The 27,207-nt window shown below is 41.3% G+C and overlaps 2 protein-coding genes across 3 annotated transcripts in view; both read left to right on the top strand.

The window, feature by feature from the left end:
- Positions 1 to 1,925: 1,925 nt before the first annotated feature.
- LOC119728627 (poly(U)-specific endoribonuclease-B-like) lies at positions 1,926 to 24,192 on the top strand. 2 transcript variants are annotated; one of them, XM_038200939.1, is made up of 8 exons: positions 1,926 to 2,011; positions 12,310 to 12,350; positions 14,144 to 14,349; positions 16,041 to 16,153; positions 17,198 to 17,331; positions 18,398 to 18,545; positions 19,352 to 19,468; positions 20,516 to 24,192. In XM_038200939.1, exons 2-8 carry the CDS (start codon positions 12,337 to 12,339, stop codon positions 20,666 to 20,668), a joined length of 885 nt encoding a protein of 294 aa, XP_038056867.1. In that variant the 5' UTR covers positions 1,926 to 2,011; positions 12,310 to 12,336; the 3' UTR covers positions 20,669 to 24,192. The 2 variants fall into 2 exon arrangements, with proteins under 2 accessions (XP_038056867.1, XP_038056866.1); XM_038200938.1 differs by having other exon boundaries at positions 12,303 to 12,350.
- Positions 24,193 to 25,317: 1,125 nt separating this feature from the next.
- The window catches only part of LOC119728626 (E3 ubiquitin-protein ligase MIB1-like), a 42,396-nt gene continuing 40,506 nt past the window's right edge, over positions 25,318 to 27,207 (top strand). The window contains exon 1 of the mRNA XM_038200937.1: positions 25,318 to 25,737. Within this exon, the coding sequence (XP_038056865.1) occupies positions 25,485 to 25,737 (253 nt within the window). The 5' untranslated portion in view covers positions 25,318 to 25,484. The remainder of the gene's footprint in view (positions 25,738 to 27,207) is intronic.

The raw sequence follows: 27,207 nt of genomic DNA, 5'->3' as shown, positions 1-27,207 counted from the left end.
ATAATGGTACCCACGGAGAGATTTAAATCTCACCACCCCCCCCCCCAAAAAAAAAATGTCTTTGAAAGCCAACACATGTTTCTGATTCCAGAACTTCTTTTGTATCACACTTCGAAGAGCAGTTTCACACGGAACCTACACACAAGGATGAACGACTCGCCCAACTCCTGGTTAGACGCGTGATAACGGCCTGTATACTGGTGGCAAATACCATGAATACTTTTCAACAAAGACCACTGCGCGCGGTGGCTTTCAGAATTCAAGGCTCTTCCCCCGATCTGGCCACGAAGTCTGTCAAGCCAGCGAATTATATTTTTGAATATTCATAAGTCTACGTTTTTGGTCTTTATTATTGAATTCTGATAAGTGATAACTACATAACCATGGTAATGCCGAGCACAATATCTTATAGCTTTAAGATGAACAATGAAATGTCGCTTTTGTTTCATCGGTTCGGCATCCTATCTCTAAAACTTTTTAATGAAAGCCTAATTAAAAACGAAATTTAGGTAAACGGTGTTCTCCTCGAAATTTGACGTTTATTTCCCGGGTAAATACTTCATCTATGACGACAAAAACTGCACAATACCATCTGTTATATCCTGAAGTATTTATTTTTTAAATAATTTGGAACAATTATATCTTAAATAAGAAGTAGTTTTACTTACAGTTTTATGAATATTTCCGTTTTAGATGTCGTGCAAAAACCCAACACAATGGCACATCTGGAAAATTCGCGATTACGCGCCAACGGGTATTAATGCCCGTTATCACGCGTCTAACCAATTAAGGCAAGTCCGCTCAGTGCATTTTGTACTAGAGCTCAGAACAGTCTAATTTTATCCTGGTGTCTAGGATCTGTGAGTTTTAGTGCTGGTACATAAAAGCATTACAAAGAAGCATTATATAGTTAGGAGAAAGGAAAGATTACCAAATCTGGCCATCACTTGTCACCCCGTGCACAAACCCTATGTGAGACTGGTCTGAAAATTTCAAAGTGTTTTTTCAGTAAATACTTCAATATTTTCCCTGCTAAATTTGACTTTTTAAAAACACTATCACTTTTTGATAAGACGGACTAGAAAAAGAATGGAAGAAGTAAAAGTGGAGGAAGTTAACTTCGGATTTGGATGATTTCGCTTGAAATGAAACTAAAACTTGGCCTACGATGATCCAATCACACTGCGCACTTGTTTTGCTCAGTCATAAAATCTGCATGAAAAGACAACACATGGAGCAGGGAACAGACATGAGCAATATCAAACTTCAAAGATGATTGTGTTAACGGGCCCGATCTCCCCCTTTTCACTTTAGAGAGGGCGCTATTGTACTATCGATACAGCTACACGTGTACGAGTACTAGCTATATGGCCCATGTGACCATTTTAGCCGATTTTCGGCTAACTTTGACAGATTTTTTTGGTTAAAAAACGAGTTTTGACAAAATTTGACAGAATTCATTTTTTGGGCAGATTTCTGGCATTATTCTGTAAAAATGGTTATTTGACAGAAAAACATAGCAAATTTGAAAAAAAGCGGTACATTTGTTTAAAAAATTTCATTTGTTTAAAAATCTTTTCAAACAAAACTTGCATAATGGGACAGGTTGGCTGGTCTAGGTGCTGAGGTTCAATGGGAACCGGACGTCGTCGTGACGCAATCACGTTTTGCCTGAAATTTACGCAATTTCATGACATCTTTATGTGACTACAGCTTGTTTATAAATGTAACTTGAGCCTTAATTAAGACAATACTACAACATCTGCATGTGATTTTAAGTGTTTATAGTGACGGTATTTTTTTCTGGGGAATTTGGCAGACTTTTGATAAATCTGACAGATTTTTGAAGTGCATTTAGCAGAATATGGCCATGACCTTACGGTCACCCTGATACTGCCGCTTTGCGTGAACCTGCATGATATGTACTGTATCTAGTTGTGATGTGACAGTGGGCGCGGTTCGGCACCACAGCTGATGAATCATTTGTGAACCAAGGTTTCACTCCAACGAGGTAACATATTAGGGGTTTCATGTCCGAGTACGGGGGGGGGGGGGGGGGGGGGGGGGGGGGGGAGATTCTTTTTCTTTGTTTCGTTTCACTACGACGAATAAGTCAACTAATTATGCGGTGAACTACCTCCATCATTCATGGTGAACCATTAGCTGGAGTTACCCAGCCCTGAGTTTTATCATTGGGTTGTCTATTAGGGCTGGAGCGAATTTTTCTCGTAACTTGTAGTATAGGCAAAATTTTTTGGAAAATGTTCAATTTTGTCCCCGTTACACACTAATTGCAACTGCAACTCACCCCAAACTTGCCTGGAATAACCATTACACATACAAACTTATCGCGAAAATTCACCTATGCAAATTGGGGTCAACACGCCCCTCATTATGACGTCAACGTTGAGTTCGTGCTTGCGCTCATGCTAGCTGGAGTTACCCAGCCCTGAGTTTTATCATTGGGTTGTCTATAAGGGCTGGAGCGAATTTTTCTCGTAACTTGTAGTATTTGCAAAAAAATTTGGAAAATGTTCAACTGCAACTGCAACTCACCCCAAACTTGCCTGGAATAACCATTACACAGGTCCTTGAAGTAAAAAACGATCCACGATGAAGATTCAGCCTACAATTGCAGTGAGAACAGGAGGAATAACCGCTAACCTGACAACCTTTCAGGCATGGCCAGGACTGCTATTGGTTTGTGCACAAAAAAAATTGTGTACAATGAATGGCGGTCGATTAACAGGCACAGAGAGCGATCGCTGTCAACTACTCGTTTTTGCCGGCTGCGCTGGCGTTGGCGCGTGACGTCACGCGGAAGCGTAACACCCGATGACTGTTTCATGCACTAGTATAAGGTTTACCACTCGCATCACAGCTTTGGTACTGGAACCGCAACCAATAGTGCATGAAACAGTCATCGGGTGTTACGCTTCCGCGTGACGTCACGCGCCAACGCCAGCGCAGCCGGCAAAACGAGTAGTTGACAGCGATCGCTCTCTGTGCCTGTTAATCGACCGCCATTCATTGTACACAATTTTTTTTGTGCACAAACCAATAGCAGTCCTGGCCATGCCTGAAAGGTTGTCAGGTTAGCGGTTATTCCTCCTGTTTTCACTGCAATTGTAGGCTGAATCTTCATCGTGGATCGTTTTTTACTTCAAGGACCTGTGTAATGGTTATTCCAGGCAAGTTTGGGGTGAGTTGCAGTTGCAATTAGTGTGTAACGGGGACAAAATTGAACATTTTCCAAATTTTTTTGCAAATACTACAAGTTACGAGAAAAATTCGCTCCAGCCCTTATAGACAACCCAATGATAAAACTCAGGGCTGGGTAACTCCAGCTACGCTCATGCCATCAATTTCAGCCCGACTCACTTCAGTTTTATGAATGAAATCATTATGCATCGGAGAGTGAACATGCCAGAAATTTACAGTAGAAAAGCTCATGATATCTGCTTTCTTTTGCCGAAGAAAGCGTCAAAATCGATGAACTATTGCCTGAGTTTTGACAGTTCAAACATTTTTTAGCGTGTTTTTTTTTAGGAACCAAAACTTCTTATTTTTCGACGGAGTCCATCTTTTTAATCCTAAATTTCTTTCTTCTCGAATTTGGTTGGGGAAAACCTGAATTAGTTCCATATAGAACAGGTTTTCAGCTTTTTAGTGGTGTGGCACATGTGGGTGGTCGGTCTGATACGGCGATGGTCGCGAGCAATATGCATAAAAATTGCTCGCTAGAACTGCCCAAAATTGCGAATGATAGTGAAGTAATCACGTGATATAAACACGTGCAACGTGCATGAGATATATATAGCTCAGTGGAAGACGGTTACGAAGATTAAAGGGATCCCGTTTGATTAAAGGGATCCCGTTTGATGAAATGTGTGTGTGTCTCTTTTTTCTGTCCCTTTTCCCCTGTATCCCGATGCGACGGGGTTGGGCGGTGGGTTGGGGTGGGGATGGCCCGCGGGTGGGGCGGGGGAGGCCTGCAGGTGGGGTGGGGGAGGGGGAGGGGGAGGGGGAGGGGATGGGGTGGGGGCGGGGGAACAAAGACACAGTGGGTGGAATATGCACATTCTTTGGGTGAAGGGCCATTGCATATATCCAAACACCTTGAGGGGCGGGGTGGGGTCCCCTGGGTGGGGGGAAAGGAACGGGAGGGGGGTACTGAGAACCAGGATAATGGAATATTTCCTGTCTTTCATTTCTAACACCTGCACCATATCAGGACCCCATGGAAGGGGAGTGCACATAAGGGGTTGCCGGTGGAGGGGGGGGGGGCGTGGGGGAGGATGCCTCGTGAGTGTAGAGGGGGGTCGGGGGTAGAGTACTCAAAACCAGGAAGCTTACAATCCGGGGGGGGGGGGGGGGCTCAAAAGGAGGAGGGTGGAATTTCACATTTCCTTTTCTTTTTTTCGGTCCTTGCAACATATCCCGACCCTAGTGGCCGGTGGGTGGTGGGGGCCCCCACCAACACAGAAATCTTGATATGCAAATTAGGTAAACAGCGCCGCTCATTATAGCATCATCATGAAATTCTTGCTGACGCGCATGCCATCTACTTCGGCCAATTTTCGGCCAGACTCCTTCAGTTTTATGAATAATATCACTGTAGGCCTACATCGGAGGATGCACCTGCCAGAAATTTACATGCTGAAAGCAACAGAATGATGTCCGCTTCCTTTTGCCGAAGACAGCGTCAAAATGAAAGGGTGAGTTTTGACGATTAAAATATTGTTTTCGCGTTTTCCTTTTTGGAACTCAAACTTCGTATTGTCCAAGGGAGTCCATCTTTTCAATCCTGTTTTTCTTCCTTCCAACATTTTGTTTGAAATCAAATGAATTAATTCCGAGTAGTTGAGTTTTTTAGCTGGTGAATGGTGTGGCCTAAGTGGGTGGTCGGTTTAATAGTGCGATGGTCGCGAGCAAAATGCATGGAAGTTTATCACTGGAACTGCCAAAAATTGCGAATGATTGTCAATTATTGATCACGCCGGCTATATCCGGCCCGCCGGCACCGCGCGCGTTCTAATAAAAACCCAAGATTAATAAAATGATCGGTTACACCTCTATGTTCCGACACCCCTATGTTCCGACTGCACATATTCCTATTCCTAACCCTAACCCTAACCGGGAGTAACACAATCTAGGTTGTCGGAACATAGGGGTGTCGGAACATAGAGCAGTCACCAAATAATCAAGATGTTTTGTTTTCTGATAAATGATGTGACTTTATTATTGGGAATACCACTTTCTTTTTTTCCTTTCCCCTGCCCTGGATACCATATTCCGACCCTGGGGATGGGGCGGTGGGGGGGGGGGGGGGGGGGGGGCGGAGCGTGGTGTTCAAACCACGCCAAGAGGGCTGAAATTGTTTTTTCCAACAAGTGAAGTTTGTCTTTTAATTTGGTGCAATGACGTTCCCGACCAGACTTTCTTTTACTGCGATATCATGGACCGGGCCGGGGTTGAGGCGGGACCGTATCATAAGTCCGACGCCTCATAGGTCCGACGCCTCATAAGTCCGAAATTTCGGACTTATGAGGCGTCGGACTTTATTTATTCCGCCTCATAGATCCGACGCCTCATAAGTCCAACGCCTCAAAAGTCCGACAACGGAAAAACGAGTGTCGGACTTACGAGGCGTCGGAGCTATGAGGCGTCGACCTATGAGGCGTCGGATTTATTAGGCGTCGGACCTATGAGGCGTCGGACTTATGGGCCTTTATTTGGTTAGGGGATGTGATTTTGTCGGACTTATGAGGCGTCGGACTTATGAGCGGACCCCGTTGAGGCCGGGTAGGGGTTGTGGGGGGGGGATTTCCCAAAACAAAGAGGGTGGAATGTCCTTTATGTTCTTTTTAGTTATTAATCTTAAGACGTGCTGCTCTTGGGGGGAGAGAGGTGGTGGGGCCGCATGAGTCGGGGGGGGGGGGGGGTGGGGGGGGGGTTAAGGTACTCCAAACCAGGAGGGTTGAATATCCCGGGGAGCATCAGAAGGGGAGGGCCTGGAATTTCCCAATCTTCTTTTGTTTTCATCATCATCATCATCATCATCATCATCATCATCATCATCAGACGTCGTAGGCTACTGCCCGTTGACGCAACAACCGTCCACTTCTTCTGGGTTGTGTGACTGGTGAAGGGGTGATTTCCTTCGCTGAAGGGTCGCCGCAGTTAGTTTATCCACGCTGAGACCGCTCCATCTGGTGAGGCCGTCGATCCAGCGGAGTTTGGTCATTGCATTATATCCCGACCCTTGGAGACAGAGGGTGGGGGCCCCGACAAACTATTCACAGAAACCTTCGTATGCAACTAGGCGAACAGCTCCGCTCATGATGACGTCATTGTCAAGTTCTTGCTTCATTACGCGCATGACATCGTCTTCGGCCAATCTCACTGGGAGTCCATCTCTTCAATCCTATTTTTCTTCTTTCCAACATTTGGTTCGAATTCAAATGAATTTATTCCGAATAGTTGAGGTTTTCAGCTGACGAATGGTGTGCCACATGTGGGTGGTCGGTTTGATAGTGCGATGGTCGCGAGCAATATGCATTGGCATTTTTCGATGGAACAGCCAAAAATTGCAAATGATTTTCAATAATTGATCACGCCATCACCGCTTGCGTTCTAATAAAAAAAACCAAATTAATCTAAAAACCAAGATGTTTTGTTTTCTGATGAATGATGCACCTTTATTACATTATTGGGAGTAGGCCTACCCCTTTCATTTCATTTCCCCTGTCCTGGATATCATATTCAGACCCCCGGGGTGTGGCGGGGGCGGGGTGTGCGGTTGAAGCCATGCCAAGAAAGCTGAAATTATTTTCTTTTCCAACAGTGATTTTTGTCTTTTTACGGTGGTGGTGCAATTACGTTCCCGACCAGACTTTCTTTTTTACTGCGAGAAGGGACTGGGTTGGGGTGGGGGGGGGGGGGGTTGAGGCCGGGTAGGGGTTGTTGGGGGTCGGGGGATTTTCTTCCAGTGATTCTAAGTTCCAAATCTGCATGCCCAGTGGGTGGGTGTGGGAGTGGGCAGGGCTGGTGGATTTACCAAACAAAGGATTGCATATTCTTCAAGTGATTTTATTCAGACTTGCTTGCCCGTGGGTGGAGGGGGGGGGGACGGGTTGGATTTCCCAAAACAAAGAGGATGGCATATCATTCCTGGGAGAGAGAGGGGGAGAGAGAGGTGGAGGGGTTATAGTACTCCGAACCAGGAGGGTTGAATATCCCCGGGAGAGCCGCAGATTGGGAGGGCCTGGAATTTCTCAATCTTCTTTTGATTTGGTCCTTGCATTATAATCCCGATCCTTGGGGCAGAGGGTGGGGGCCACGACAAACTATTCACAGAAACCTTCGTATGCAAATTAGGTGAACAGCGCCGAATTTTATGACGCAAGCGTCAAATTCTTGCTTTAAAATACGCGCATGACATCGTCGTCGATCAATTTCGGCCACTCTCGCTAGGAGTAGGAGTCCATCTCTTCAATCCCGTTTGTCTTCTTTCCAGTATTTGGTTCAAATTCAAATGAATTTATTTCGAATAGTTGAGGATTTTAGCTGTCGAATGGTGTGCCACATGTGGGTGGTCGGTTTGATTGTGCGATGGTCGCGAGCAATATGCATGGACATTTTTCGAAGGAAATGCCAAAAATTGCGAATGATCAGTTAGTCTGTATACAGTATACACGTACGTACGTGCAGCAGAGCAGGGGATCTACCCGATGTTCCCCAATACCGATGTTCCCCCAAATCCATAGGATTAGGGTTAGGGTTAGGGTTAGGGTTATATTGGTAAGGATTTCGAGGAACATCGGTATTAGGGAACATCGGAATTGGGGAACATAGACATGCACCCGTGCAGGAGCTATGGAAGAAGCGTTACAAAGCAAGGATTCCGTTTGTTGATGGCCTTTTTTTTCGTCCCTTATCCCAAAGCGACGGGACGGGGTTGAGTGGGTGGGGTGAGGGAGGCCCGCGGGTTGGAGTGCAGGTTGGAAGGGTGGGGAGATAGGGGGCGGTGCACCGGGAACACTCCATGCACATTTTTTATTGACCCTTTTGGCCTTGCCAATTATCCCGACCCCTTGGGGCGGGGCGGGGATAAAATTTCCTTTGTTCCTAATTTTTCCTTTTTTCCGTGCACCATTATCCAGACCCCGGGGAAGGGGGCGTTAGGGACGGGGGAAGGGGCGAATGGGGGATGGGGGCAAATGGGGGATGGGGCCGCGTCCCCACTTCTACGCCTGTGCAATTAAGCGTGGGTGTGCGTGTGTGTGTGGGGGGGGGGGGGGGAGTTTAGAGTACTCCGAATCAGGAGGTTGTATCATGGTTTTTTTTATTCACCCTTTGCGCTGTCCCCTGGCGCGGAATGGAATATGGGGTGAAAATATCTTATTTTCATGCAATGATGTTTTTGGGGGTTTTTTGGGGGGGGGGGGGCTTTATACGAAAACTTAAAAACAGTAATCATGAAAAATATAAAATTTAATAAAAATGCAAATTGCAGAAACGAATATCTCATATCTATTTTGTGAAAATGTTGTGGCTCTGAAAAGAGCCGTTTTGGTTTTAGTTTGTTGATTCGATGATTTCTTCGAAGGCTTGGCCGACACTTTCTTCTGCTTGCTCGATGTGTTCTTGCTGGCTGGCTTCTTGGCTGGCTTCTTGGCTGGCTTGGCTGGCATGGCTTGGTGGAGGATTTCTTGACAGATGTATATTTGACTTGGATGGCGTTTTCTTGGCAGCTTTCTTGGGTGACTTCTTCGGCGCGGGTTTCTTGACTTTATTCACCATTTTGGCTTTCTTGGCTTTTCTGCAATCTTGGCTTTCATTTCCCGTTCCTTCTTGGCCTTGATTCTCTCCTTCTCCTTAGCTGCATTAGCCTTGGCCGGCAGCCTTCTCTTTCTCCTCGGTGGTGTCAAACTTGAACGTACCAGCGGCTCCCTTACCTGCCATCCGAGTGAGCCTCCAACTTCATTGATTCATGTTTTATTATTTAAAAGTTTACTCTAGCATGGCTTATTACACAGAAATTCTTAGGGTGGATTATCTGGATCCGCACGTCCGTACCCCCGTGGGCGTACCAAACACCTCCCGCATGCAAAAAAAAAACCATATCTTTTTTCGCCTCTTTGGCCGACGTTCTGACTTGGTGGGTCCTTTTTCCGCAAGTTCAGAATATTTTCTCTAAAAATTGGTGCAAAATACATGTATTTGAAATGCCTTCCTTTGTCAGAAACCAACAAAATAGAAACTGCATTCTCATGTTTAGACGATACACAATGACATCAGAGGAGAATAACAATCAGTACTGACGAACTATTCGCTCACAAGATGCCTTTGATCACTAGTTCTCCATAATTATTTAGAGTATTTTGTATTCGGAGTATTCATCATTTTCCATCGTTTCTGACCTTTCAATAACATTGGACTTAAAGGGAAATCTTAAGGGCTCCGCTAAGCCTCATATAATTATGTCAGACGCATATAGGCCGAAGTCCGGCAAAATCTAATATAAGGCCCATAACTGTTATAAAATTCCGACGCCTAGGTCCGACACCTCATCAGTCCGACGCCTAATAATTTGGAAATTTCGGACTTCCGAGGCGTGGCGGGGGTCCAGGTTTATCATCGGAGGAGTCGGACTTGCGATATATAGGCCTAAGGCCCCAACCTTGATAGTATAGCCTCCCATGCAGCTACGGAACAACTCGAAATTTGGTTAATCAGGGTATATATATTGTTTTATTTCGTAGTACTATGCAGTTTTCTTTGACCATGGAGGGGTGGTTTGACTTTCAGGTTTTGAGTTATCAGTGTTGACTTTATCCAGATTTCGCTTATTCCAATTTGTCAGCGTTTTCACGAAGGGGTGAATTTGCCGCAATAGGTGTCGGGGTTTAACGGTTAGGGTTAGGTTTGGGGAACAGGTATAACATAATGCACCCGTTGAACTTGCAGTGGTTGTCAGAAAAGAGGTTTTAAGTTGGTCACGATTTGGAATAAACATTTCGCATACTACTGACTAACTTTTGAAACACAGATGAAACTTCAAAGATGTACCAATTACAGAATAATGGAACAACAATTCCGAGGTACCGGTATCGTAACTAATCCCCATAGATGTTTGTCTGGTCGTGAAAACTAAATCCCACACACTTGTTGTTTTGGCAAATTGCCGATACCCATTCCCCACCCTTTGCACGAATTTGTCTCTTCGTAAAAAATCAAAAGACATTCAGGTGAAGTTTTCTCAACATTGATTGTTATGATTTCGTTGATTTTATCTGATTTTGACCCAGACTTCTTTCCAAAAAATGTTCGTTGCGTGCAATTTCAGCCGGAACAAGAATTTTGAAAAAAGGTATGATTTTTGGATTGATAATTTAGTCCCTCCGTAAAAACGCTGAAAACCTTTTGCAATTTGATTCAAAAATTTCAAAACTATTTTTTAAAAGACTTGTCATGCTTACTGCTTACTGCTTACTTACTCTGATTCGATTTTTAAAGAACGGGTTTTTGACTATGTATTAGCCTGGGGGAGATTATAATCTGGATTGTTTGTTTTGCGTCTGTTCTTTGACGACTCTTCGGAATTGCCCCCATGATCTATCCTTTCGTGAAGTTGGCATCAAGTGTATTTCCTTTTATTTTCATGCCTTTGTTGTTATAACTTCTCGACATTATTGACAAGTGGTGAACATTCATATTCGTACTTGTATTAGTCATCTAAGTTAAAAACAAACACATTCTTGTCCTGGTGTAAATCAAAGAGTAAAAACAGTACAAACAGCATGCAAGAACTGACAATAGTAAAACTTACATTTAAATTAACCTATGAATAAAACATGCCTGTAAAACACAATAATTTTTAAAATGATAACTTAAAGACTGATAGCAAAAAGACACGATGCCTATGGGCTAGCACTATGACAATGAAATATAACTTTAAAAATATGCCGGGGAAAAAAGGATAAAGAACTTTAAAAATGTTTTTTTTTCCATCGTCGTAAAATACTAAAAACCACAGGTGCAGATTTTGAAAAGTTATTAAACTTAAATAAAGTTATTTTGTACTGTGTTTTCCAGTGGCTAATTCACAACAAATGATGTAAAGATCTAAACGGTCTTTCATATTTGCTGTATTATTATGTAACTTTGAATATACATGTAATGCCAAATTGCATTTTGGTCAAAAATAAAATGAAGCAAGCTTCGAGTCGAACTCCGATTTGAAAAAATTGACTTGAAGCTCGCCGATCCCCTGGATCATCCAATACATGTACATACACGTATACGTATTTGTATGCAGCATGTATGCATAGTGCCTGGCCGTGGCGTGGGAACGTATCAGATTACATATCGGCCGACCGCAATATCGATCGGTTCAAAAATAGATGGTCCGCGCGGGAATTGACCTGGATTGACCCGCAAACGTTCGGGTTGTCTGTGACGTAGGCAAGTCACCGACATATTTTTCTAAAAATGACTGCAAGTGCGCAGGCGTGCAAATTCCCGCACGATGCATAGGCCAAGTTCGTATGTGCATTACACAGGTCCTTGAAGTAAAAAACGATCCACGATGAAGATTCAGCCTACAATTGCAGTGAAAACAGGAGGAATAACCTGGAACCGCAACCAATAGTGCATGAAACAGTCATCGGGTGTTACGCTTCCGCGTGACGTCATGCGCCAACAGCCAGCGCAGCCGGCAAAACGAGTAGTTGACAGCGATCGCTCTCTGTGCCTGTTAATCGACCGCCATTATTGTACACAATTTTTTTTGTGCACAAACCAATTGCGGTCCTGGCCAATCCAGCAAGGTTGTCAAGTTAGCGGTTATTCCTCCTGTTTTCACTGCAATTGTAGGCTGAATCTTCATCGTGGATCGTTTTTTACTTCAAGGACCTGTGTAATGGTTATTCCAGGCAAGTTTGGGGTGAGTTGCAGTTGCAATTAGTGTGTAACGGGGACAAAATTGAACATTTTCCAAAAAATTTTGCCTATACTACAAGTTACGAGAAAAATTCGCTCCAGCCCTAATAGACAACCCAATGATAAAACTCAGGGCTGGGTAACTCCAGCTAGTGAACCATGGAGGAATCCTTGATGGGTGAACGAAGTCAGTCGAATAAAAACATAGCCCCATTCCGTCTTCGTGGCTCCCTCCAGCACCATCTTGCTTCTTGGGCAGTAGCTAGTGGGGCTTAAAACACTATAGTTGCTCATTGGAATTTCGAGAAATACGGTGACTAAATTTGATTTAATAAACCATTGTTTTTGTTTATCAGCTTGTAGAATCACCATACAAGAGGGCACATCAAGATGGCAGGAAAAGGGTAAATAACTAGGCCTAGGTCTATTCTTGATTTGTTTTCATGAAATATTTAAGAGTAAAGACAGTAGATGGAAAGAATGTCCTCGGCACTACATCCAAACTTATATATTTAATTATTTATTTATTTATTTATTAACCACGTGCAACAGCAGAAAAAAAACGCCAATTACAGGACTGGGTTAAAAATAAATATAAAATTATTAAAACATATATATATATATAGGCCCTATATATTAAAAAAACAAATATGTTCAAAAAAGAATCATTATAAAAAATATATATTGATGGACATTATGGACATTGCTGAGTACCGCTGTAGAAGTAGAAGTGCAACCTGACGCTGCTTTTTTCTTCATATCATCTTAATGAAGATAAGTCATTGCAAAAATGATGATAAGACTTGAATCTGTGACTGAGAAATATTTCCAATGTTGTTAGGAAATACTTGGAAAATGTTCTTGACTCTCCATAGACTTTGTACACAGTCGCCAAAGTAGTGTCAGGTTGCAACATTCTTTCCCAGTAGATAAACCAGCTTACCCTAAATTACTGAGGACTATTCAAAGATGTTTTTTGTACAGTCAGTGCAACAGTTCTGGATCAATTGTTAAACAAACTGCTGTAAATCCGTCCATGGTTGGAGTTTCCTAGTCCAAGTGACATCATTTTGTAGTAACATTTCTCCTCTTCAAGTTAAAACCAAATATGTTCACACAAACTCAACAAAAAGGAATATAAATCACGTCTTTTTGTAAAGGACTGAACACGACAGTTGCGGATCACTTTCGACAGTTCCGGATCACGCATGCTACGCCACCTGGTACATGTACAAATTCATCATTCACAGCGCACTCAGCCGCATGCATGTCACGTTTTCATCATGTAAACTGCACACAAAACTGCATCGTGTGCATGGGTGATCCGCAACTGTCGCACACGGGGATACAAATCTTTCGGCGAATACAGCAATTCAGCTAATTCAAATGCCCAAATCATTATCATTCAGTGATACTTGAGATTATGTCCTTACAAGAAAACCAAATATAGTGAAGAAAAAAACGATACATTTTGACTACGTTCCACAGGAAACCAGATTTTTGCCTTTACGCACTTCCTTTCTCAGGCCAATTACAAAACAAGGAGATATTTCGCCGAACTAGATTGTGTGTAATGTTAAGCGATTTCCCAAATTTCTTTTCCCCGACAATTGCAAAATGATAGACCTTCAATTTGGTGGAAAAAATCTCCAAAGAAAAAAGTTTGGTTACACTTGAAGTATTGTTATTTTTATTCAAGTGATCCGGAACTGTTGATGATCCTGATTGTAGGCTATTGTGATTCTCTACAAAACAAAACAGCAGGGAAAGGCTTTGTTAAAACTTATAAAACCAAACGGGGTAATCGTTATCTTTAGGACCCTGTTCCTATATAAGGTTAAAAGACTCACTAGAACAGCTGACTAAATCATAAATGACACTCAAAATTGATACTCTGATATTTTTTGAATTAAGGAAAGAATGTTGCACCCCGATGCCACTTTTTTCCATCATATATTATCTCAATGAAGGGCAGTCATTGCAAAAATGTTGAAAAGACATGAATCTGGGACTGAGCAACATTTCCAATTTTGTTAGAAAATACTTACAAAAGTCACTCAACTCTCCGTAGACTTTGCACACAAGCAAAGCACAAAAGTGGTGTCTGGATACACTACATTCTTTCCCATTTTTTATTTGTGTGTTTTATTTTTAAACAATAAATATTACTGTGATTTGATTTCTTTGCACTGTGCAGACAAGCCTTTCGACCAGACCGTGACGTATCTGCAATATGTCAGAAGCTATGGGATTGTGATGAGAATTGTCTCATGCCTGGCGTACATTACAAGCTGGATCCTCAGGGGTATACCTTCTATAGCAACCAGGGCAAGCAAGACAGGGCCAAGCGACCCCTCTTTGAGTGGGTAGAGGAGGCTGCTCTGGACAGACCAACTTACAAAAGTAGGTTGCTCCCTATTTCTGGGTTGTGTTTCCTAGGGTTAAAATTGGAAGCAAGGAACAGTATAAATCTATTAATTTAACCCTAACCCCCTAGGCCCTTGTTGCTTACAACCATCCTCAATCCTCCAAAATCCTCCAAAATTGTTCAACTCCGCCTAAATTTTTCAAAATTGTCAGACAGTCCTGCCTCAAAATGCATTCATCCTCAATCCTCCAAAATCCTCCTCATCCCAAAACTTTGCACTCGTGTTTAAATGAAGGATAACCAACGCCAAATCCTTCAAAATCATCAGACAGTCCTGCCTCAAAATGCATTCATCCTCAATCCTCCAAAATCCTCTTGTGCTTCATTCACAATTCATCCTCAATCCTCCAAAATCCTCTTGTGCTTCATTCACCATTCATCCTCAATCCTCCAAAATCCTCATGTGCTTCAATCACCATTCATCCTCAATCCTCCAGAATCCTCATTTGATTCAATCACCATTCATCCTCAATCCTGTAGAATCCTCCAAAACCGCCAGGAGGAGTGAGGTGGGTTAGGGTTAACCCTCCTACTAACATGACTAACCATCCTTTTGTCCAACAGACAAAAGCAGGCAAGTGGTAGGCACAGCTGGTTAAACAGTCACCTACAGTCAAAGCACAGCTGTATCAAGTAACATAAACAGTCACATCCAGTCAATCCTGCTTTATGTGTAGGCTGGGATTTTGCAGACTCCCACTTTAAGGTTCTGGAACGCACAAAGTACTTATCCAGGAACTGGATTTTAAACACATTGTCCAATTCATTGTTTCATCATTGGCTTTGGGCGAATTCTTATAAAGCTTTTGGATTCGAACGCCGGCTACATGTTTACATCCCGTTAAAAATGTTAATAGATACATGCCCACTTTTAAATAATCAGAAACAGTTTGTTAAAATGCAATTTGGTTTTGATATCGGCGATCAGCGAAAAAAATTCTAGACCCGAAGCCAAGCCACATAGCCTATACAAGATCGAAGTTTCACTTCTTGTTAACTGTTAGTGATACAAATGACTTTCTCTCTTGTCTTTATTTGTTATATAATGTTCAAATATTCGTGACTCGAATTGACTCAAGCTAAACATTTGACTCGACTCGACCTTCTTGACCTAATAACTCGACTCGACTTGACTCTGTAACCCTAACTCCCTAGGCCTTTTTGCTAGGATGTAGCCTCAATCCTGCAAAATCCTCCAATTGGCCTCATGGAAAAATATCAAATAGCCTCATCAATCCCGCAAATTTCTCCATTATTTCATGAATATGGTTCGTGGAGGGGTGACCACTGCCTGAATCCTGCAAACAATCCTGCGGCAGTGACTGTCAATATGTTGAGGCTTGGCCAGTGACATTCTGGAGCAGTACGGAGGATTTCAAGCATAATCCAGGCCTATATTTTTGCATGGTTGAGCAAAAACAACAAAAGGTCCGACCCAAGACCTTGACAAAGTGCATCCTACGAAATCAGTAACGCAGTTTTGCCATGTAACTTCAATCCTCCAAATTCCTCCACTTTGGCAAAGAGGATTTTGAAAGATTCAGGGCGGTTGGGATTAAAATGGCTGGACTCGAGTCAGAAAAATCAGTAACTCGTTACAACTCTGGTTAGCACAAGTATCAGCGATCATCTGTTTTATATTTCTTTCTTTTGTGTGATATGAAAGGTTTTGTAGCTCTTCTTGACAACTATGAGACAGCCACCGGTGTATCCGAGGTTGTGACCCCTGAAGAGATTGCCGAGAATAAACGCTTCCTGAATGAGATCATGAAAACAAAAGTAAGATAAAGAGCCAGTATTTACTCTTTCCTTTCCAATGTAAAAAAAATGTGTTACTTTGTTTTTTAGAGGACTAACTCCACTAGCAGCAACAGACAATAACACCAGGCATTAGTCTGCACTGAGGCAGAATCTTTATACAAATTTCCAATTTAAGTTTTCTTAGCAAGGTGTTTCACAAGAAGTGAGTTAAAGGTAGAGTAGATCATTTGCAGCTATCCAAAAAGTAACTGACAAATTATTGTTGAAAAGCTTACTTGGTTTATAAAAAAGGATACTAATGGCACTTAAATCCCTGTGAAATTATTCTTTCTTGCATGCTGTCATTTTGAAGAAAACAATAAAAGAGGGCCATTTCCAAAGATGCGTTTATTAGACGGGTTTTTGGAAATTTCCGTAAGTAGTTCGTTTTTAATTCGGCGAAGCTGTGAATGGGTGTGCGCAAGCATGGACACGATGCACGCACATGCGCTGTTGCTATAATTTGTCAGTTCAGTGCGTGACAATGCGTAGCTGCAATCGGCTGAATGAGAACGTGTCCCGGATGCTGATTTCGGGCGCAATTCAAAATATGACTCTGCAACTTTTGAATTGAAATCTAGATACTAGACTATTGTTTTCTCAGAATATTAAGCATTCACTGAGCTAAAACTTCATCAGGTTAGTTGTTAAGCACCCGTCTTTAGATTATGAGCACTTTTATTGCTTCAAACGAACAAAAAAAATGTACGAATGACAAATGATACTGAATGCACGAATGACATATGTACTCTACCTATAAATTAGTTCAACATTGACATGGTGGTTAGATTTTTGGATTTTTTCGCCAAGTAAGAGTAAATATATAAATGTCTTCTCTTTGCTTTCTTAAAGTTATTTTGGACGATTTGAACTATAAAGACAATTAGAAACTGTAGTTGCTTGTAAAAGCCCTACATTTTGTGTGAATATTGAAATCATGAAATTCAACGAAACAATCTGAGAGTATTATTTAATTGAATAACATACATTGAGATGTCTAATTTTGCGTGATTTATTTTTCAGGTGATGAAGGAGGCTCATCACTATCTTGTCAAACAGTTTCCTTCCAAAATCCCCAAGGATGATCTGGAGTTTAAGAAGCTGTTGTACAAACTGTGGTTTGATCTGTATCCCAGAACCAAGGGCATGAGGGGCAAGTAAGTATATCAGGCCAAATATTTCATGTGAAATAGCTTTGTGTTCCACCTGTAGTAGAATTCTAAGTCCAGGCCAAATGAGTCCGGAGTCGAGTCACGAGTCACCTTTAATATATATTGGAAATAAATTTTGAGTTACTGCTGAAACCTCACAGTGTAAGTGTCTAACGTTTTTCCAGCTTGTCTCTAATCTAATGACCTGGAAATACATTTAACAATTGTTGACTGCTGTGATGTGGGATATGACGTTTTGAACACCCAAGGGGCGCATAGCATACATCTGTCTTGGATTCTTTGGATTTTGATGTAAAACTGCAGTAAACACAATAATGACAATCGAATGTCAACTCGCATGCATGCATGTCGTGTGCTAGAAACAGCTGATCGTCTGCTAGTTTGCTGAGTGGGAGACTCATGTGTGAAAACCTGGTGAAAATAGCGTGGGTACCAACGATACAAGCATTTTACACGTACGTACTGTACATACAAATTCATAGCACACTCCCTGTGGTACGTGATATCCCACAGGGAGTGTACCATGACTTTTTAAAAAGTAACAGATGATCGTTCTAGGCCAATGAAAATACAGTATTCAAGGTGTAACAAGTATTGTTGATGTCCCCCTACGTTGCGCCGCCCCTTACATGGCGCACTTTGATTTTTCGCCTGTGGCACTTTGTTAGAGCAAACGTTTTACCTGAAAAATTTCATCAGGCTCCAAATATACCCGGTCATAATTCCTGGGTTTACCTGTACCTGTTTACAAAATTAGCAGAGAAATTTGTTTTGGCATTATTTTCCTGTTTTATTTCAAAGTGCACAGTGAACACTTTAAAAATGCGACCAAAAAGAAGAAAATAATTTGGTGACAAACTTCTAGTTGGGTACGAGTGGAAAGTTAGTAATAGTGTTATCAGAATTTTTCAACTTGGAAGAAGTTCTTAAATCAAGCACACATTTTTGCCATAAATAGCCTCAATCCTGCAAAATCCTCCATTTTGCAAAGAGGATTTTGGAGGATTCGGGAAGGTTAGAGTAAAAGCTAGACATTGTTATCTATCACCAGACCTGGCGACTCATCTGGTTTTGAACACGTCTTTGTCGGTGAGAGTAAAGATGGTGAAGTGACTGGCTTCCATAACTGGATTCAGTTCTATCTCCAGGAGAAGGCTGGACACGTGGATTACAAAGGCTGGGTACCCCCAAGAGGAAAGGTATGTCCAGTACAAGCCGTTGACGGACAGACCATGCAAAGCTTACTTAGTAGATCTATTCATAAATACAGTTTATCCATTCCTATTGGTCGAGAAGTGTAGGGGTTTGGGGGAGTGTGGCCTAACGGTTAGGGTTCGTGACTCATAATCAGAGGGTCAGGGGTTCAAATCCAGCTGCTGGCCATACATTGTGTCCTTGGGCGAGCCACTTCATCCCCACTTGCCTCTCTCCACCCAGGAGTATAAATGGGTACCGGTATTAGCTGGGAGTAACCTGCGATGGACTAGCATCCCATCCCAGGGGGAATAGAAAAATTCTCAGTCGTTTCATGCCAAGGAAACCTGAGGTAAATATCGGCCTGATGGGCCATATTGGCTCGGGACAGACTTTACTTTTTATTGGTCGAGAATCCATCACGTGGGTGGTTTTAAACGATTGATAGAACACCGACTGGCTAGTTTTAAACACTTTTCCAGATGTCACATGAAATTTGGACTCCTATCATGAAATCTGGTATCTTTTTTGGGTTGAACGCTCACATGACCAGTTACTCTCCTAATTATCTTCACTAAGGCATGCACAATACTAAATCCGCATTTCATAGAGTCCTAAATTCACACTACACTGGCACCGTTTGTTCCAGTCCTATGTTGGCGGCTCCCCATTTAGCCAACAGTTTGTTCAAGGGGCGCTAGTCATAAGCCCTTATGACTAGTGCCTCCGTAGGTCAAAGTTTCAGACCCCGCTCCATTCATTTCTTTGATCAACCTTAAAAAAGTGATTGATTTCTTGAATTCTTTGACAGAGGGTAAAGAGGGGAGAATCTCAAGAGAACAAACGCCTGATGAGTCTGCAGTTCACATGGAAAGGTGACATCAAACCTGTAGGCAGCTCCTTCATTGGCACCAGCCCCGAGTTTGAGGTAATGCTTCTGAAAGCAAAGTATCATATTCGTTTGTTTATCCTTCGGACTTTGGGGAATATTCCTGGGTGTGTCCGTGAATAGGGGACATTGAACAATACAGGACAATAGGGTCCCCAATTCCCGAGAGGTCCCCAATTTGGATTCGTGTACAATACATATGGAAGGTCTTCCTAAAAAGTTAGGGTACAAACAAAAGAGGGACAATAGGGGGTCCCCAATTACAGGCAAATACACACTTGTGTGTGTGAGTATGTAATCACCAGCAATCTTGGGCTAGGGACAAAAAGCTTAGGGCACAAACAATATGTCCACGATTGACCGATAGTCCACGATTGAAATTCGTGTACAAAACCAGTGAGAGCTGTTGCTAAAAAGAGTACAAACAAAGGAATGAGGATTATGGACAATAGGGGGTCCTCGATTGCCGGTGTTTACGAAAATGGGCGTCTGTTTATGGTGTAAATCGAGGACACACGCGTGCAACATCATCTGTGAATCGAGGACAGGAACCAAATCGAGGACATCCTCGATTAGAAAACATTGTCGAAACCAATGAGAGCTGTTGCAAAAAAAGTTTAAGTACAAACAAAGGAAAAAGGAAGAGGAACAAAAGAAAATCCTCTAATTACGCCATAAACAAACGTGCTAGTACGTGGGTGTGTATGTGTTCCATTACACTATAAAGTTCAGTCATCAATCTCAACCAAACTTGAAAGGTGGTTTTTGGAGAGAAGGCCGACGTCAAACAAATCCTTTCAGACATGCAACTTTTCCTCGGATCAGCTGATTTCCTCTTTTTTTAATTACCATTTCTGCCATTCAAAATTGAAAAACACTGTACAAAGTCTTCTGAATTTTGGAATTTCCTCTTTTTGGGGGAAATTTACAGTTGCATGCCTGTCCTTTCCAATATTGATACTTTTGAGGTCTCTGGAGAGACACTAATGACCCTAGCATATGTTAGTCTGGTGTCTCAACCAAACTCTCCATTCAATTTAAAGGTTTAATGATCTGTTGCTCTTTTCCCATGTGATTCTCAAACAGGTGGCTCTGTACACGGTCTTGTACTTCCTAGGAAAGAAGAGCTCCATGATTGAGATGGATGAGTACGACTTGGAGATAACAGTCCATACATTTGACAGGAAACCCATGAACATTCTAAGTAGTTCATATCCAACAATGATTAATACTGATTAAGTATTGACATTGGTCTGCCATGATGGCTAGTCTCCTTTACAGAACTTCTGAAGACTGTTACGATTGGATCCAATAATGTTTGTGACTTAACTCAAGTTCAGTTACAGGGTGTAGGGGATAACCCATTAGCACTTGTATTACAATGTATTACATTGTATTTGTACAATGATAAATCTGTAAAACCATATATTGTAGGAGAAGTTTTGGCAGGTACAGGGAGTAACAGGTTATTGGGGCATTTTTTTTTACGGCCTGAAATCCCCGAAAATTTCATGTTTTGGATTGTTTACTTACTCTATTGCAAAAGTCTGGTTGAAAGGAAACTAACCTAATGTCTTTCCTGAAAAAAAGACGAAAAACCTGGTTGTTTTCATCGGACGCGACGGAATTTTGTTGGCATACACATTCGTATTTCAAGTCGTATCTATTCAATGTATCATACACGTTCTGTGTGAATATCAAATACACTCGGTACCAACACACGAAATGTTATTTCTTACACGTCTGCAGAATGCGATACCGTGCAGCTGGATTCACAACTAGCACTCAACAGCTCGATTTTTCGGAGTCAAAATTGTGACCCCCAAAATTCGATCTCGCATGGCTTGCAAAAATAACACAAAAAAAGTTTTTTAAAGGACGGTTTTGTGGACATATATATATTCTTCTTTTAAATGCTCTTCCCAGTTAATCTTTTCATCGTTTCGTTTGAAACGCGTTTTGTAGCCCAATTGGGTGCATTCCAGGCTGTAATGTCCCTGTAAGAAATTACCTTGCCCCACAATTCTCTTTTTTTTGGGGGGGGGGGTGAACATTACTCACATTCTGTGGATTTTCCCAAAATTTCAAAAAATATAAAAATGTTCATAATTTTCTCCAAAAACATTTCACACAAATTTCTTAACCAGATTGGTTTCCTGATTGGTTTTTGACCAAGAACCTGTCGAAACTTGCTCTTAATTTAAAAAAAATGTAACATTATTGTACAATGTACAATTGACCACACAGGTACTTAAGTTATGCATAGTTGCTGTTTTTCATCAGCTATTAACAAATTGAATCATTTCAGTACATTTAAAAATATAACACTCTATCAAGAAAAGTACATCAAACATGTTGCCTTCAACTCCTATTCTTTAGGGTAAGTTTACTAAAGTGTACTGTTTAATATTTCAACAATTCATTACTTTTTGAAAAGTAAACTATTTTGTAATTGATCAGAAAATGATATATGGATAAAAACGTATTAAGTCCATTTTTACTGTGAAACGAGAACAATTCAATGTATTTTTCTATTGTACAAGGGTATTTTTGCTCTACTGTGAACAATGGTGAATCATGCACAATGTATGCTGATGTGTTGGGAAAACTACAATCCCGGCCAAAATGGTTGGGATGCTTGGAAATAACCTTAGGCTCCCACGGTCACCCACTCCCCCGCTCCCCCGGTCAATGTTGTTCTCTCCAGCTGATGGAGCACACACCGCGCAGAGACAACATTGAGTGGGGGCTGGGGGATTGCAGGCCCAGCGAGATTTGGCCAGGATTGTAGCTTGATCTTTTGAATTTGAATCCTGAATTGGGTTTGAAAGAAGGAATTATATGTATGAAATCTTTGCGTATGACATGATTGTCCAAACAAGTTTTTTTTTTCTGTTTAAGGTAATTGAGGTAATTATTAATATTAAAGATAAAATGAATTTCTACCATTTGGTATGTGGGTTTTTTGTGTAAAGTGAACATTTTGGTTAAGACGGAATTTCAAATTAATAATAATGTTTTAGGCACATGCTAAACTGTTAAATGAATCTTTCATTTCGGAGGGATCCGGGTAAAACAATTCCTTAAAAAAGTAAGACAAATGTACTCATTTATGTGATTATTTTACTTCTGCTTGTGGAATGAGATTCCATTTAAAAATCTGTAATAAAGATTTCATTTTGGTAAACCCTGCCAAAAAAAATTGCTGAAAGCTTAGTTGACGTTTATTACTGCAGTATAAAGGCAGCAAAAATGGACCAAAACATTTCAGGAGGTTTAAAAACAGGATATACATCGTTTCATAATTTCCTATGCAGTTGCTGTAAGGTAGATAAGTCTAGATTTCTTCAGTTTGTAATGATTTTGTCCTTAGCCTGAGGGTGATACCGTCTGTCAAGTGACTGTGTGAAACAAGTACAGACTTTTGCTCTAGCAGTGTTTGGGACTTGTGACAATATGACAGAATTCTGTCATATAACAGTATGACAGAACTTCTGTCATATGACAATATGACAGAACTTTTGCCATATGTCAGTATGACAGAACTTCTGTCATATGACAATATGACAACATATGTCACGTGACAATATGATAGAACTTCTGTCACATGACATATGACAGAACTTTTGCCATAATATGACAGAACTTCTGTCAGATAACAATATGGCAGAATTTCTACCATAATATGACAACTACCATATTACAAAATGACTGAACTTCTGTCATATGACAATTTGACAGAACTTCTGCCATATGACGTAATTTGGGTCTTGCCAATGAATTTTGCCAACTTGTATTTTACCTCAATTTTCATACCTGGAACACTTTAATTCCTCTTCATGTCTGGGAGGTGTTTACTGTCTTAAGGCGGAATAAATGTTTGTAATTTAGATTGGTTATTTCAACTGATGGACAGGTGTTTTACATGTAAATGTCATTCTCACGAATGCTGCGCATTGTATTATGATTATACGGGCGGATCCAGATCGCCGGTTACCGTGGGGGGGGGGGGGGGGAATTTTGTGCACTTTATTTTTCTACATAAATTTCATATTTAACTGCCTGGGGGCTTCTCTCCCAACAATGATTATCAAAATGTCGTAAAACCTGTGACTGACGGTGTGCATTTCTGCCATGGGGTCATACAGATTGAATCTCCTATTATATTGGGTATGTTATAAATAAACAGTCAAAAACTGATGTATGTCAAAGAAAACTAGCTGAATAATCATTACATCCTGTATTCATGTTCGATTTACAATTCATCTATGTGATGCCACTTGTTGAACAAAAAAAAATTGCAACCACATTATGAGTGACATTGGAAACTATTCAGAAACAATCTAACCGTTAATTATTTCAATTAGCCAGCGAATATTCTATCAAGCACTTAGAGAAATTCGTCTGTATGGTGTGCGGTCACTGAAGACAAAATAAGATTATGTTAACAAGAAATTCAATTTCAACAATATCTTCGAGACAGCCTGTTGTGAATACTTGACATTCCACTGGCTCTAAAGAAAGGTGATTTTTTTTTTATAATGTTCAAATTATGAACAAAGTTGTTTGCAGTACAATAGACCCAAATTCATTGTTGCTTTAAGCTGTTCCAGTCACTTTGCAACTCCCCCCTGTTTGGTCATGGCCTTTAACTCTATGTACTAACTGGTGATGGAAAACATTAATGTTTGAATTTTTATATGAATACTTTTACTTGTGGGTTTGGGAATATTTTGGTAATAAAATTGCAGTTATTATCATCATTCTTGCCATTTGATTGTTTTATTCAGCCTCTTTCATAATTAGGAATCATTCTGATGGGGTATTTCTTCAACTCACTATTTTGTGATTCGGTTGTGTTTGTTGTTAGATGTACTTGTTGTACCTTCTGTTTTGGTTTTCTCTGCTTGTTGGAAGGATGCCTTGCCAAAATATTGAGGATATGTCACGACCCTTAGATCCAAGCTTAACCATGTACAGCATGGCAATTAAAAACCTGCATGCCGTCTGAACAGTCACAGACAGTCAAAAAATCACTCCTCATGCTTTTACACAGGCTATAGTCACCATTAGTCAGATCACATTTCTGGTAAGCAATCAGACAAGTCAAATTCAGTCAACAGACAAAAGCAGGCAACTGGTAGGCACAGCTGGCTTATCAATCGGCGGCAGTCAAAGCATAGCTGTATCAAGTTACATAAACAGTCACAGCCAGTCAATCCTGCTTTCTGTAAGCTAGTCGATCTGGGAGCTCTTAACTGTTAAAAACAGTCACTTGATTGATTTCGACTGAAAGGACAACTTCACCTAGAATGTATGTTTACATACGAGGGTTTAGGTATGCAATAATGTTTGAGCAGTATTTGGCGGTCTGTACAGGGCCAGGGCTACCAATGTTCTATCCAAGGGCACCAACCAGCTGGAGAGAGTATTCTCTTTTGATCATTGGGTGCATCAATTTAAAGGACACCATATCTAAAGAGCAGGTGTTTGGATGTTTGTTTGTTTGTTTGTTTACTAGTTTGTTTGCTTGTTAATTGTTTGCTAACTTGTTTTGTAATGCTAGTTGTATTAAGCATATGGGCCTACTTCCGGCCGGACGTTTCAGTGTGGCGAACACGGATGTGAAATGTATGCATCACCATTTATTTTAGCTAACAAACGCGCAGTTGATGACAATACGTTTCGATGAAATTAGCGCACTTTTATTTACTTTGTAAATTCGATGGAAAGTATATGAAAGTCTAGTCTAATAAGTCTTCTTTTTTAATTAATTAAACGGTTAAAACAATGCCCAGTTTCTCGAAATGGTTGCCAAGATAATTATAGCACGAACTACAAGTTAAGTACATTAAAAACGTTCAGTTATAGAGTGCTGCGTGCAATACCTTCTACACCACCAATTGTTAATGTCACCGGCCACTTCTGTACGGAGTGAAAGTTTCATTTTCTCTTAGCGGAAATCCCTTAAAATGGACAGAAAGGGGGAATTTTTGTGACACTTCGACATTTCGCTAGTCATCTTAAGAGTCTCTGACAGTAGTTTAGACATCATATGGCAACAATGGACATCAGGCCGGGCCGCAACACCAATGTGAGGGTGAACATGATGGAGGGTGTCGGAGCGAGAGTTGTCCGTGGACCCGACTGGAAATGGGGCAAACAAGACGGGGGCGAAGGGCACGTAGGCACGGTCAGAAGCTTCGAATCCCCGGAGGAGGTTGTGGTTGTGTGGGACAACGGGACGGCAGCTAACTACCGCTGTGCTGGGTCGTATGATCTGAGGATTATCGACAGTGCCCCCACAGGTTTGGGAAAAAAATATATGCCTTGTTTTGTAGTGGCAATTCAAGGTTTAAGTTATACATGTTATACGACATTGCCTGATTGCAAAAAACCATCATGACCGTTCACCATTGCGAATCTGTATCACATTTAACCGGTAACTGCACTTAAGTTTTAACCAGATCACTTTTGGTAGCTGTAGTGTAGTAGTGGCTATTGTTACGACGGCATAAGGCGATTCTATTTTCAACTTTTATCGTTAAGGCATTGCAAAAACTAGCTTGAGTAACTCCAGCTCCAATGCTCATCAGGAATTTGACATAGGCCTATAGAGCTGGAACGACAACTATGTTATAAAAACTAGATCGTAATAATCACGAATGACGCGACCGTATATCCTGAGTGCATTACAAAAATGGTCCCTTTTCCCTCTGTTATCCCAACCCAGATTCCATAATATGTACCTCATACCATGCAGCAGACATTCATGAAGCTAATAATCGACTTCAAACAGTACAAGAAAGACTAAAATATGACATTTTTGGATGATTTTGACGGCGATTTTTCACAAAACCTCCACTCACACGCCTGTCGTACATGTCTTCTGTATGTATCATGAATACCCATGAAGTGTCGCGTGATCACAATAGATTTTCGAAATTGCTCCACCCACTAGTCACACTAGTCACCGCTGTTTCGGCCGTTGTGAAAAGCGAAGAACGGCTGTGCGCATGTGCCACTTTTACAGCCAGGTCAAACAAAATGCATAAATCATGACCATGACCCACTGGATTTTCAGTGACAAAACCTGTATGCGAATAAAGATGAGATTATTATTCAGTACTTGGTTGTGGAGGCTCATATTTTACATGGACAGAGAGTTGGATAATGTGGCAAATTTCTCCAACAAGTTTGGAGTCCGTTGACCAAATGAACTTGCTATAAATCCAGGGACAAAATAAAACAAAAAATGCCCGAAAAAAGATAGGCCATGGCCCACTGACGTTTTGCATCACACTTTAAAGGTATAGTCCATCATTTGCAGCCATCCGAAAAGTAACTGGCGTAATTATAGTTGAAAAACAAACTTGGTTGAAAGATAGTAAGGGGACTAAACTCCCTGTGAAATTATTCTTTCTGGCAAGCTGTCATTTTGAAGGAATCAACGAAAGAAGGCATTTCCAACGGTGATTCTTAAGAAGCACCGTAGGAAAATTTAAATTAGTAGTTTGTTTTGTTATTCAGCGCAGCGCGCACAAGTATTGGAACGACGCACACGCGCGCGCGGTTGTTATAATTCGTCGGATCATTGCGCGACGTCGCGTATAGCTGCAATTCAAAACAATTCAAAACATGATTCAGTAACTTTGGATTTGAAATTGAGATCTTAGAATGCTGTTTTTCTCGGAATGTACAGCTGAAGCTTAGCTGAAACTTCATCAGGTTAGTTGCTCAGTATCCTTCATTAGATTTTGAACACTTTTGTTGCTTCA

The sequence above is a fragment of the Patiria miniata genome, unplaced genomic scaffold (genome assembly GCF_015706575.1).
Source record: "Patiria miniata isolate m_02_andy unplaced genomic scaffold, ASM1570657v1 HiC_scaffold_20, whole genome shotgun sequence".
NCBI lineage: Eukaryota > Metazoa > Echinodermata > Asteroidea > Valvatida > Asterinidae > Patiria > Patiria miniata.
The sequence above is the reverse complement of the archived record's forward strand: the minus strand, read 5'-3'. Positions and strand labels throughout refer to the sequence as shown.

What these genes read in the sequence shown, in the direction of transcription:
- LOC119728627 (XM_038200939.1), top strand. An exon ending in ATGAGATCATGAAAACAAAA is followed by an intron (nt 16,154 to 17,197) that starts GTAAGATAAAGA and finishes TTTATTTTTCAG; the next exon opens with GTGATGAAGGAGGCTCATCA. An exon ending in GGGTACCCCCAAGAGGAAAG is followed by an intron (nt 18,546 to 19,351) that starts GTATGTCCAGTA and finishes ATTCTTTGACAG; the next exon opens with AGGGTAAAGAGGGGAGAATC.